This window comes from Chiloscyllium plagiosum, chromosome 4, assembly GCF_004010195.1.
Source record: "Chiloscyllium plagiosum isolate BGI_BamShark_2017 chromosome 4, ASM401019v2, whole genome shotgun sequence".
NCBI lineage: Eukaryota > Metazoa > Chordata > Chondrichthyes > Orectolobiformes > Hemiscylliidae > Chiloscyllium > Chiloscyllium plagiosum.
The window spans coordinates 89694805-89708038 of NC_057713.1; the positions used below are offsets into that span (position 1 = coordinate 89694805).

General features: G+C 40.5%; 1 protein-coding gene across 1 annotated transcript in view; it reads right to left on the bottom strand.

The window, feature by feature from the left end:
- txndc5 (thioredoxin domain containing 5) overlaps positions 1-13234 on the bottom strand; it is a 32179-nt gene that overhangs the window by 8599 nt on the left and 10346 nt on the right. The window contains exons 4-8 of the mRNA XM_043688584.1: positions 10862-10958; positions 9366-9481; positions 5949-6035; positions 5179-5340; positions 1734-1816 (exon numbers count right to left, since the gene is read on the bottom strand). Coding sequence (XP_043544519.1) covers positions 1734-1816; positions 5179-5340; positions 5949-6035; positions 9366-9481; positions 10862-10958 — 545 coding nt within the window. The remainder of the gene's footprint in view (positions 1-1733; positions 1817-5178; positions 5341-5948; positions 6036-9365; positions 9482-10861; positions 10959-13234) is intronic.

Genomic DNA, 13234 nt, shown 5'->3' on the forward strand with positions numbered 1-13234 from the left:
GGATGGATATAAATGCATTGGCAATGGTTCAGAGAAGGTTTACTAGACCAATACCTGGAATGGGGATGATCAGATTGACTAGGCTTTTATCCACTAGATGTATAAGAATGATCTTGACAAGGTAGGAGAATCTAGAACTGAGCATCACGGTTTTAAAACAAATGGGGTTGCCCTTTCAAAACAGATTAGGAATTCGCCCCCCCCACACCCCCTTCTCTGCTTCACAGCAGATTGAGTGTCTTTGGAACTTTCTTCCTCAAAGGCTAATGGAAGTAGAGTGATTAACAGATTTTTAAGAAACATAGATAGATAGATTCTTGATAAACATGAGGTTGAAAGGCTATCAGAGGTAGGCAGGAATGGGGCAATCAAATCAACCAACATCTTATTTCATGGTGGAACAAACTCCGGGGCCCAGGAAGACTTACTGCTGCTCCTAAATTGCATGTTTGAAGGCTGAAGGTCTCCAGTTAAGAATTCAAACAAGTTCTTCTCAGCTGCTTGCCATTCCAAGCTGAGCCAATTTAGTTAGAATGCACAAAGAAAGGGTAGATTGTATAGTTTGAGCAGTGTTCCCCACCTTCAAGCCAGTTCTGTATCCAAATAGAACAAAGAACCAAGAACAGAACAAAGAACATTTACAGCCCAGGAAGAGGCCCTTCGGCCCGCCAAGCCTGAGCCGATCCAAATGTACGGTCTAATCCTGTCGGTCAATTCCTAAGCATCTGTATCCCTCTGCTCCCCACCTACTCATGCATTTGTCCAGACACATCTTAAATGAATTTACTGTGTCTGCTTCTACCACCTCTGCTGGCAACGCGTTCCAGATGCCCACCACCCTCTGTGTGAAGTACTTGCCACGTGTATCCCCCTTAAACTTTCCATCTCTCACCTTGAAAGCGTGACCTTGTTATTGAATCCTTCACCCTGGGAAAAAGCTTGTCTCGATCCACCCTGTCTATACCCTTCATGATTTTGTAAATCTCAATCAGGTCGCCCCCTCAATCTCCTTTTTTCTTAATGAAAATAAACCTAACCTACCCAAATCTTTCTTCATAGCTTGCAACTTCCAAACCAGGCAACATCCTCGTAAACCTTCTCCGCACACTCTCCAAAGCGTCCACATCCTTTTGGTAATGTGGCAACCAGAACTGTACACAGTATTGTAAATGCAGCCGAACCAATGTCTTGTATGTTGGCTAGTTCTCCCTGCATTCCATGAGGTCTAACCTCTAGTCAAAACATACATTTCCTTGCTCAATAATGAAAACCAAGCACTAAAGATTATCAGTTGTTCACTTGGGATCTTCCTTTTAACCCTCTTCTGCTGTGGCAGGAAAATAAGCAGCAACTGGAAACCCTGGCATTAGAGAGAGTGTACTTCCTCAGCTTGGTTACACTTTCATCTTTGAGAAAACAATCCTTTACAAATGAGACATTTCCCAAGAGAGAAGCCACTGCCAGTGTAGCATCCCTCTCCCACGCTTCACAGAGCATTTTCATAATACCACACGTTCTCGTCAGACAATGGGACAGCATCAACAACATATAATTTTGGCTCCTTTTCACCTCCCACAGTGAAAAGGTATTCCCTATAGCTGCTATGAAACATAACAAGAGTGGGTCCTCGCCCACACACGGATTAGAGCTCTGAATAAACTTAACCTGTTTGATCCTTTTGACCCAACCTATGTTCCCTTCACTAATAACTGCTAAATGAACACATTACTTACCAGGGTGCAAAAAACTTCACAAATGTCAGCCCTGTGGCTATGGTCTGCTCAAAATCACTTTCAGTCAGGATGAGCACACTGTACTGCAATAAGTGGGGGAAATAAAAAGAACTAGTTAGTTTGAATGTAAAGTATAGACAGCATGACATTAAGGTTAAAGAAGATTTAAGTCTCTTCTGTTTCTTCCCATTAAAAGTCGGCAGTGGCATAACAGAGGCTGGACCCAGATGGTGGGTTGAGAAACCTTCACAATTCATCATTTTCATCCACAAAGTTAGCCTGTAGTTTCCCCTCCCACTGTGAAGCGAGATGGCTCATTTTTACATTATGTATGTAAAGTCTTTTTCACAGAAAAAAATCCCCAAAGGAATAAAATATTTACATAAATCTTTAAAAAGCACTTCCTGATATCTAGTCTTTGAAGTTGTTCCACCCAACCTTCATGCATCTTATTTCTCTAATGCAGTTTATTTACTGTTTTCACAAGATTGCTTCTAATTCTTGTCTATGGAAGAAATGCAAATCTATTAACTGCAGATATAGACCAGGCAAGTGATTTGAGCCAGAGATATCTTCGAACGAAGTTCAAAGCTTTTCCTTTGAAAAGCTATTGTCGCATGAACACAATAATTCAATACTTATTCATGAATACCATCAGTCAACCTAAATCTGCAAACTTTCTCCAACCAAAAATGAACCCAACCAGATTAACTAAAGATAGGTATCAACTTTGTTCTGAATCTAGATACAAATGCTTATACAGCTTAGTGAGCAACTTAGACTGATAAGACATTAAGTGACTGAATAGATCAGTACTGAAGAACTCAAATCCCCCAACTTCAGAGCAAAAACCAATTAAAAATACATTTCTATACCACAGTGTCAGATGTACAGCACAGAAACAGACCCTTCAGTCCAACTCGTCCACGCCGACCAGATATCCCAACCTAATCTAGTCCCATTTGCCTTGGCCCATATCGCTCTCAACCATTCCTACTCATATACCCATCCAGACGCCTTTAAAATGCTGTAACTGTACCAGCCTCCATCACTTCCTCTGGCAGCTCATTCCATACATGCACCACCCTCTGTGTGAAAATGTTGCCCCGTAGGACTCTTATATCTTTCCCCTCTCACCCTAAACCTATGCCCACTAGTTCTGGACTCCCCGACCCCAAGGAAAGGGCCTATTTACCCTATCCATAGCCCTCAATTTTGTAAACCTTTACAAGGTCACCCTTCAGCTTCCAAAGCTCCAGGGAAAACAGTTCAGCCTGTTCAGCCTCTCCCTATAGCTCAAATCCTCCAACCCTGGCAACATCCTTGTAAATCTTTTCTGAACCCTTTCAAGTTTCACAACATCTTTCCAATAGGAAGGAGACCAGAATTGCACCCAATATTCCAACAGTGGCCTAACCAATGTCCTGTACAGCCGCAACATGACCTCCCAACTCCTGTACTCAATATTCTGACCAATAAAGGAACGCATACTAAACGTCTTCTTCACTATCCAGTCTACCTGTGACTCCACTTTCAAGGAACGATGAATCCGCGCTCCAAGGTCTCTTTGTTCAGCAGCACTCCCTAGGACCTGACGATTACGTGCTAAGTCCTGCTAAGATTTGCTTTCCCAAAATGCAGCACCTCGCATTTATCTGAATTAAACTCCATCTGCTACTTCTCAGCCCACTGGCCCATCTGATCAAGATCCTGTTGTAATCTAAGGTAACCTTCTTTGCTGTCCACTACACCTCCAATTTTGGGGTCATCTGCAAACTTAATAACAATACCTGTTATGCTCACATCCAAATCATTTATATAAATGACGAAAAGTAGTGGACCCAACACTGCTCCTTGTGGCACTCCACTGGTCACAGGCCTCCAGTCTGAAAGGCAACCCTCCTCCACCACCACCAACACCGTGTCTCCTACCTTCAAACCAGTTCTGTATCCGAATGGCTAGTTCTCCCTGTATTCCATGGGATCTAACCTTGCTAACCAGTCTCCCATATGGAATATTGTCGAACGCCTTACTTAAGTCCTTATAGATCATGTCCACTGCTTTGTCCTCATTAATTCTCTTTATTACTTCTTTAAAAATGTTAATCAAGTTTGTGAGACATGACATCCCAAGCACAAAGCCATGCTGACCATCCCGAATCAGTCCTTGCCTTTCCAAATACATGTACATCCTGTCCCTCAGGATTCACTCCAATAACGTGCCCACCACTGTGGTCAGGCTCACTGGTCTGTAGTTCCCTGGCTTGTCCTTACCCCCTTTCTTAAATAGTGGCACCACGTTAGAGAACCTCCAATCTTCTGGCACCTCACCTGTGACCATCTATGACACAAATATCTCAGCAAAGGGCCCAGCAATCATTTCCCTAGCTTCCCACAGTTCTAGGGTACACCTGATCAGGTCCTGGGGATTTAACTACTTTTATGCATTTCATGACATCCAGCATCTCCTCCTCCTCTGTAATATGGACATTTTTCAAGATGTCACTATCTCTTTCCCCAATTCTATAACTTCCATATCTTTCTCCAAGTTACCCTCTTGTCCTTAATGTACTTATAACAACCCCTTGGATTCTCCTTAACCCTATATGCCAAATCTAATGTCCTCTTTTTGCCCTCCTGATTTGACTCTTAAGTATACTTCTACTGCCTTTATACTCTAAAGATTCACCTGATCTCTCCTGTCTATACCTGACATATGCTTCCTTCTTTTCCTTAACCAAAAACTTCAACTTCTTTAGTCATCCAGCATTCCCTATACCTACTAGCCTTTCCTTTCACCATAACAGGAGTGTACTGTCTTTTGACTCTTGTTATCTCACTTCTGAAGGCTTCCCATTTTCCAGCAATCCCTTTACCTACGAACATCTGCCCACAATCAGCTTTTGAAAATTCTTGCCTGATACCATTAAAATTAACCTTCCTCCAATTTAGAACTTCAACTTTTAGATCTGGTCTAACCTTTTTCCATTACTAGTTTAAAAGTAATAGAATTATGGTCAATGGTCCCAAAGTGCTTCCCCACTGACACCTCAGTTACCTGGCCTGCTTTATTTCCCAACAGTAGGTACATCCACATATTAAATCAGAACATTTTCTTGTACACACTTAACACTATGGCAGTCCCAGTCCATATTTGGAAAGTTAAAATCCCCTAACATAACCACCATATTATTCTTAACAGGAACTGAGATCTCCTTACAAATTTGTTTCTCAATTTCCTGCTGACTGTGTTTTTTGGGGGGGCGGGGGTTCTATAATACAATCCCAATAAGATGATCATCCCTTTCTTATTTCTCAGTTCCACCCAAAGTAACTTCCCTGGATGTATTCCCAGGAATATCCTCCCCAAGCACAGCAGTATGCTATCCCTTATCAAAAATTCCACTTCCCCACCACCTGAAACCATTTTAAATATCTTAAATACCAGTTCCTTCTCCTCCTCCTCCTCCTCCTCTTCAGATTGATCCTCTTCCTCAGAATCTTCATCAGTTTCCTGATCTTCTTCAGCAGGATCAGCTGCCTTTAACTGGGAATCAACGTATTCCTGTAAAGAGTCCAGATCCCTCTTTCCCTTGTATTGATCAACCTGAAAAGGTGACAATATGGAATTCATTTGAACTTTCAGAGAGAGATGTTACAGTTCAAAGCTACATTTCCCACTTTTCATAACAGTGTAGTACAAAGAGTAGAATATCCAAAAAGAGACGGTCACAGTCAAAAAGGAGCCCCACTTTTCCTCGTGCAATTCCTTTTCCTCTAGTTATTCTAAGCAAGCTATCTGGACATCTTATGACATGCCTCTGGGCAGGTGGGTCTTGAATCTGGGCCTTCTGATCTAAAAAGGTAGGGACACTACCACTGCTACAAGACTGTCCTTTCATCATTATACTCATTTGTGCCCACACCACACATTTTGATTCATAGTTCTTGCTGGAGTGAGGAACAGATTCCATCTAGAAGATTGAAATCTGTTCACATCACTGCAGACAGGTTTTCTCACGATGAATAGGCTTTGGCTACCAACTGTGCACACTATAAACCTGACTAATCCTCAAACCATAATTCCTACAGCTTAGCGAAATTCCACATTTATTCCAAGTACATGAAAAAAAGAGTACAATATTGGACCAATCAAGGAGGAGGAAGAGGATGAGAAATTCAGCAAACATGATTTAAAGTAAAAACAATACTAGCCTTTTCCCCATCCTTGAACCACAGGAGGGTTGGGTATCCACGTACTTGGTTCTGAGAGCACAGCTGCTGGTGAGTGGTGCAATCAACCTGGAATTAGATTGCAAGACATTTAGTATTAAGGGGAAAGGCTGCAGTCAGAACGTGAAAACATTTTCAGAATATTTGACATCTCAAAGCTAATTCTGATGATTTATTGCACACAAATTAGCCAGTCAACTTCCTTTATTAAAACTTTCTTGAAATTTTGATATGCAAGTCATTTCAGCAAGAATATTTGAGTAGAAAAAGGTCAGGCAGTCTGTGGGCTGGACCAATGGCCTAGTTTATGGTTTCAAAATATATTGAAGCAACATTCTTAAGAGCACATATTGCAATCCTTTTCACCCAGTCACACTGCTCAATGCAGGAGCCAGTTATAGATTGTAAAGGGTGTCCCACTCTACCTCAGATCCAAGAAATTTCCTGAGAGGGCACTTGCCTCTCACCATTATCAATCCTGGCATGAAGCTGCAATCCTTGACTGTCCAGACCACTATGGTCTAGTGACAACCCCTGGAAGAAGGTAAAAGCCCTTTAGCCTCATGTGCCTTTTCAGGACATTGAGAGAAAAGAGTCTCCAAAATAATTGGAGATATTAAATCACTATGATTTTCACAATCAAATTTCTAGTAGAGCAAATGTTTTATTTTACGACCCTATGGGACCAGGATCAAATATTCCAGATAGTCAAGACGTCTGCATAATTAATGTAAAAGCACACACTAAGTAGTAGAAATGTAATGTCATAAAGATGTACAACGCGGAAACAGACCCTTCGGTCCAACCTGTCCATGCCAACCAGATATCCCAACCTAATCTAGTCCCACCTGTCCGCACCTGGCCCATATTCCTCCAAACCCTTCCTATTCATATACCCATCCAGATGCCTTTAAATGTTGCAATTGTCATTTCCTCTGGCAGCTCATTCCATACATGTACCACCAACTGCATAAAAATGTTGCCCCTTAGGTTTCTTTTATACCTTTCCCCTCTCGCCCTAAACCTATGCCCTTTAGTTCTGGACTCCCCCAACCCAGGGAAAAGACCTTGTCTATTTACCCTATCTATGCCCCTCATCTTTTTTATAAACCTCTATCAGGTCACCCCCTCAGCCTCCAACGCAAACAGCTAAGGCAGTAACTGTGCAGAATCACTGCTGTGTCAGTTAACAGTGTGGGTTTCTTTCGCTCTCTCTCCTGCACTGACCTCACCATGTGCTTCCTTTGACTGTTCCACTCTTTTAAAAGTGCTGTTGTTTTGACTTTTTTTTTCCCAAAAGTTCCAAAACAATGAAACAGCATATAAAACAGTAATTGCTGTTCCTGGAATTCAAGGAAATCACCTCCAACACATAAAATACCTCAAAACAAAAAAAGAGCTGTTACAGCCAGAAACTTTTCCCATCCGCCATCTTGGATTAAATAATGCAGAGAGTTTACACATTACTGTTATACTTTATTTAAATAAAAATGAAACATTGCCTTAAATGAAAAACTCATGGGCAGAGCCTTCTCATCAGATCCTCAACTACTTGGACATCATAGTAGACCACGGTAGTTAGAGTAATTGACTCAAAATTTAGTCAACTGCTGTTATTTCATGTGGCTATTTGATTGAACAACAAGTATATTTACATTGAGGTAAACAGGTTACAAAAGCTATGATAACTGTATAGAATGATACAGTAACCTTCGCAGTGTTTGAGGTATATAATTTTTTTGGTTTATCAGGAATGCCAGTTTAGATTAGATTAGATTGCTTACAGCGTGGAAACAGGCCCTTCGGCCCAACAAGTCTACACCGACCCTCTGAAGAGCAACCCACCCAGACCAATTCCTGTACTTTTACCCATTTGCCTAACACTCTGGGCAATTTAGCGTGGCCAATTCACTTAACCTGCACATTTTTTGGACTGTGAAAGGCAACTGGAGCACCCGGAGGAAACCCACGCAGACACAAGGAGAATGTGCAAACTCCACACAGACAGTTGCCAGAGGCGGGAATTGGTGCTATGAGGCAGCAGTGCTAACCACTGTGCCGCCCTCATAAAAGGTGTTGGTTAAAACAATGTTTTCTGTATACAGTTAGCACTGCTCTAACACTCTGGGCAACTAAATCACTGAACCGATTAACTAAATCACAGACAGTTCTGTTCTGAAAATGATGTGGAGGTGCCGGTGTTATACTGGGTAGAGTAGAGTAGATTTTTTGGCATTTCTACCATATACAACTGATACAGTAAAAACAAGACAGCGTTTCTCCAGACCAAAAGGTGCTACATGGATAGCACAAACTACACGATCATATAAAGAGCAGCATAAAGTGTGCAGAAAGTGTAAAACACACAAATTACAGTGTAATAAAAGAATGATAATTAATAGACGTTGTTCTAGCAGAAATTAGAGTTGTGCAAAGAATTTCAAATGAAACAAAAAAAAAAGTCCAATCATAAAAAGTTAAGGAGCTTGATAGCTTGGGGGAAGAAACTGTCACACAGTCTGGCTGTGAGAGACAGAATGCTCTGGTATCTTCTGCCAGATGGCAGGAGGGAGAAGAGTTTGAGTGAGGGGTGTACCATTTCTTCCACAATGCTCTTAGCTTTTTGGATACAGCGTGTGGCGTAAATGTCTGTAATGGAGGGGAGAGAGACCTGAAATGATCTTCTCAGCGGTCCTCACTATTCGTTGTAGTGTCTTACAATCAGAGGCGGTGCAATTTTCAAACCAAGCAATGGTGCAGCTTTGTCCAATGAGATGGACAAAGTTAAAAATCATGCAACACCAGGTTATAGTCCAAAGGGTTTATTTGGAAGTACAAGCTTTCGAAGCCTTGCTCCATCATCAGGCAGCTAGCTGCTGGACTATAACCTGGCATTGTGTGATTTTTAGCTTCTAGAACAGGCATTGTGCTGAGTGCAAATCAAGATTCAGTAATCAATTACACCACCTTTTCAGCATTGCAGGATTTCGCCAACCACAATGGTATAACAAAGCTCTTATTAAATATTCCACAAATCAGTGGCAAGAGTTTAAAATAAAAAAGTCCCCTCTCAAATATTGTTGCAAGTCAGGGATTTCTTCCAATACTCACAGCTCCTGAGGTAAAGTTTGCAACCAGTATTGAACACAGCAGATCGTCATGGATATTTCTCTCCCTCATCCTATCTATTTCTAGATCTCAATAATTATGTTAAATGACATTCTAGTATTCAAAGAGGTGGAAAACAAACTGTCCCGGTAACACATGCTTACCAAGAGCCAAGCAGCTATGTCAAATCCTGGGGATCTACAGTATACAGAGTCACTCACTCCACTAATGAAGCAGGCTCTTTAAAACACTTCCAGCTCGAATATTTCCTGTTATCTTTGATGTTCTCACCTTGGCAATTTTCACATTATCGGAATGCTCAAACATTGTTGCCAGTTGTTCCCATGTTGGAGCCAGAGCTTTGCAGTGCCCACACCACGGAGCAAAGAATTTGATAAAATGAAAACCTGTTCAAAGATATTTTAAAAACCACATGTTACAGAAATGTTTTTGAAAATAAAGGGAGGCTACACAGAAAAGTCTACACATTATTCCCAAAAATTCAGGAAAGGATGACTACTCTCAACAGACAAGTGCTACCAACAGAGGCAATCTTACCAGAAATTAAATTTTCTCTTTATTTTCACCAGTTCCTTTGACAGATCATGCCTGAGCTGATGGCTGTCTGTCTGTCATCAGCATTTCTGTGCTAATTGACAGGTCAGAGGCTTCTTGATCCAAATACTTTCATGTAACTCAACAAAGTATAAGTGGAATTAGCCTGACTTTCACCAGATTCCCTTGTATTAGACAGACAAACTTCACAGGAGGAATCATACATTCCCATACTCCTTCAAACCATCAGCACAATTCAATCAATCATGATTTTATCAAGTTTGTCAATGGATAATACTCTCAGGTGCAGTGGTTAGCTTTACAAAAGGTTATAAATGTAGTAAGCAGTTTGATGTTACCATTAACTTAATGAAACTAATAACTGCAAACTCTCTTCCTGTGATGGCCCTACCATTGTTAAAAAGGAAAGCCACATTTTAAAATTATCACTACAGGTGCAAAAACAAAACAAAAAGCCACTTCCTTTAAAAAGAGGAACTAAAACTCCAGGCTTTACATTTGTAAAACACATGCCGTATTCATTTATTACAGTATTTTTATCATTATTGGGATGACAGCATTGCTGGAAAGTGTATCATTTGTTACCATCCATAACTGCCCTCGAAAGGTTAGTAGTGAGCTGCCTTCTTGAACCACTGCAGTCCATGTGGCACAGACACACCCACAGTGCTGTTAAGTTCTTTTTTTAGCTTTTCTGTGACCATTTTGATACAATTGAATGGCTTGCCTGGTAATTTCAATGTGGTTGACTCAAGACTACCCATTATCATGGGTCTGGACTCATGTCAGACCAGGTAAGGACAGCTGATTTCCTTCCCAAAAGGACATCTATGAAGCACATGGGTTTTTGCAGCAATGCAGTAGTTTCAAGATCATAGTCAATTGAGAAAATATTAAATCAATCAAATTTAAATTTTTCCCAAGGGCAAAAACAGGGTCAAGTAGGACTTCATCAGGACAGAACAGTTCTGAACACAAGTCATATTTGACTTGAAATGTTAACTGTACTTCTCTCTCCATAGGTGTTACATCTATTGAGCATTTTGTTTTTATTTCAAATTCATGCATCCACCTTGTTTTGCTTTTGTCCACAAGATGAAGTTTTCTATGGAATTCTAATACTGGTTAAAAGATCATGACTGAAGTTCCAGTACATACGGATCTAAAAACACCAAATAACCAACCAAATATTGAACCTGGGGTAAACATACCTTGTGCAGTGTGAAGCTTGAAGTTATCAGCTGAGAGTTCATACAAGCCCTGCCTGGCTTCTGGGGCTGTGGGAGGTTCCTGCTCAGATTCGCTTTGCTATCAAAAGGAAGTAACAAGATTTTTAAAAAAAGATTTAATTTCTCAGTTATAGAGGAAAAAAATAAGGATATTCCAAGTACATATTTACCAATAAGGATATTTCCCCAAAGGAAATACATCTTTGCCACATGGGACAACACATTCCTATAACTGGCCACATTACCTCCTTAATACTTTGATCAAAATACTTCTTCCCTTCCTGCAGAAAGACTGGTGGGTAGCCATCGCCATTCATTTTCATGTACTGTACTTAATGGCCTCCAGCTACAGGAGATAATATCATACATCCCTTTTGTGAGGAGTAGCTCACTGAAGATTTAGTAGCAAACAGGCAAAAATGAAAACTTTATACAACAAAAAGGAACAAATCTGATTCTCAATAGCAGCAACTCATTGTCAAGACCAAAGCCCAGTGCTGCACCTCAAGCTTGGCCAATTTACAAATCCAGCTCCCACAAAACGCAGCAGACACCAATTCCTCAAGAGTGACAGGGTTGGGAAGCGAGAGAAAATGGATAGATCAGATCCAGAAATGTGACCTTAGTGAAAAAGAGGTCACTTTTAATGTTTATGTATCAATAAGTTCATTTCAGTGATTAGCAGAATACTCCTGGAAGGGTGGGGCAAACCGATTATGAACCTGTGTGCCTGAATGGCATTTGAGAGAGACTGAATCTTTTGCCTTACATTGTGTCAATTAAGCCTTGGGTAAATGTCTCTCACTATAACTACATGATTCAAAATGTTGTCCACGAGCAATGAGCGCTTAAATGGATAAAAATCTATTATGATACAAGCCACCTTTTATAGTTGGTGTGTGACATAAAGCATTCTTACAATCCCAAGACCATGCCTTGCTAACATCCTAGTAAAAACGCTATAGCCTTGGGATTCCACAGGTGTTCCTCTTCAGGGCTTTCATACCTTTAAATATTTATGCTAGTGGTTACAAGTCCAAAGTCAAAGTCAATTACTTCAGCAGCAAATCCTCCAGCAGTTACCCCTTTTTAAAAATAGAACCCATGCAAATATTCAGCAAGTAGTACATTGGCGCAGGCTTCAAAGTGACCACAGCCCATCTCTTTCCAGCTTTGCTACACTGTGAACAAGTTTGGGCAACTGGCTGAAGGCATTTTAAAATAATAGAGGTTATAATTTCAGGTACCAAATCAAACGCTTCAAATATTAACCCTAGTCCTACTGTAAAACTCTCATATCTAAGGCAGAAAGGGGAATACAATCATCTCAGCTGACATATTTGTCAGTATTAAGAGCATACGGCACTCAGATTTTGCAGACATTAAATAATCACTCCTTTTGCCCCCTTAGAGTGCATAAAAAATCCCAGGGGTCTAGTGAAGAATTTGTTTTGAAATCCATTACATCAACATAACTGGAAGAAGGGTCAGCTCTGAAGGAGGGTTGCTGGACTCAAATTGTTAACTCTGTTTTCTCTCCACAGAGGAGTTTCTCCAGCAATTCTGTTTTTGTTTCAGAGCTTCAGCATCCACAGTTGCTTGTTTTATATAACTAGAAGAGGTTAGCTGGTTATTTTCACACTGCTGTTTGTTGGACGTGCTATACACAAATGGTTATCATATTTCCAACTGTATAAAAGTGACCAGCCTCCAAAATTATTTAATATTCTTCTTCTGATTTTGGGTACCGAGTCAAGCTGAACTATCTAAAGACATTATGTGGCCATGACAGATCAAAGGACATCACTTATCATTTTCCAAGTCACATGTACCATTGAAACTGAACCAGTGGCATCTGGTTCAGAATGTGTTCTTCTGTTCCATCCTATAATTTTCTAGCCTTTAAAACAATTGGGCAGAAAACCACAGGGTGGATTTCCACAGGATTGAAAATTTGAAAGAAGAGTTACAATAAGACACCTCTTTAAACATTGTATAGCTTTGGGAGGATTAATCTGCATTGCATGTAAAAAGACATCAGAAAACTTCCCATTACAACAGATGAAATTTTTAAAAAACCAATATTTGTTTCATGTATGACCAATGCAAATAACAAGGCCAATTTTGGCATTTCTTATAATGAAGATGGCAACTCTTGCTGGGGTACAGTTACAAACGGATATCAAATGAAAATTATGAGGATAAACTTGGCTTGCATTTTACAGAGCCCAACAGGGTGAGTTTGTATCTGACAGATGAAGGACTTCAATAGGAAATCCAGGACGAAAAGGCAGTATCTTAAAATTAGAGTTAGACCATCTCGGAGAAAACTCAGGGAGGAATTCTTTACGTTAG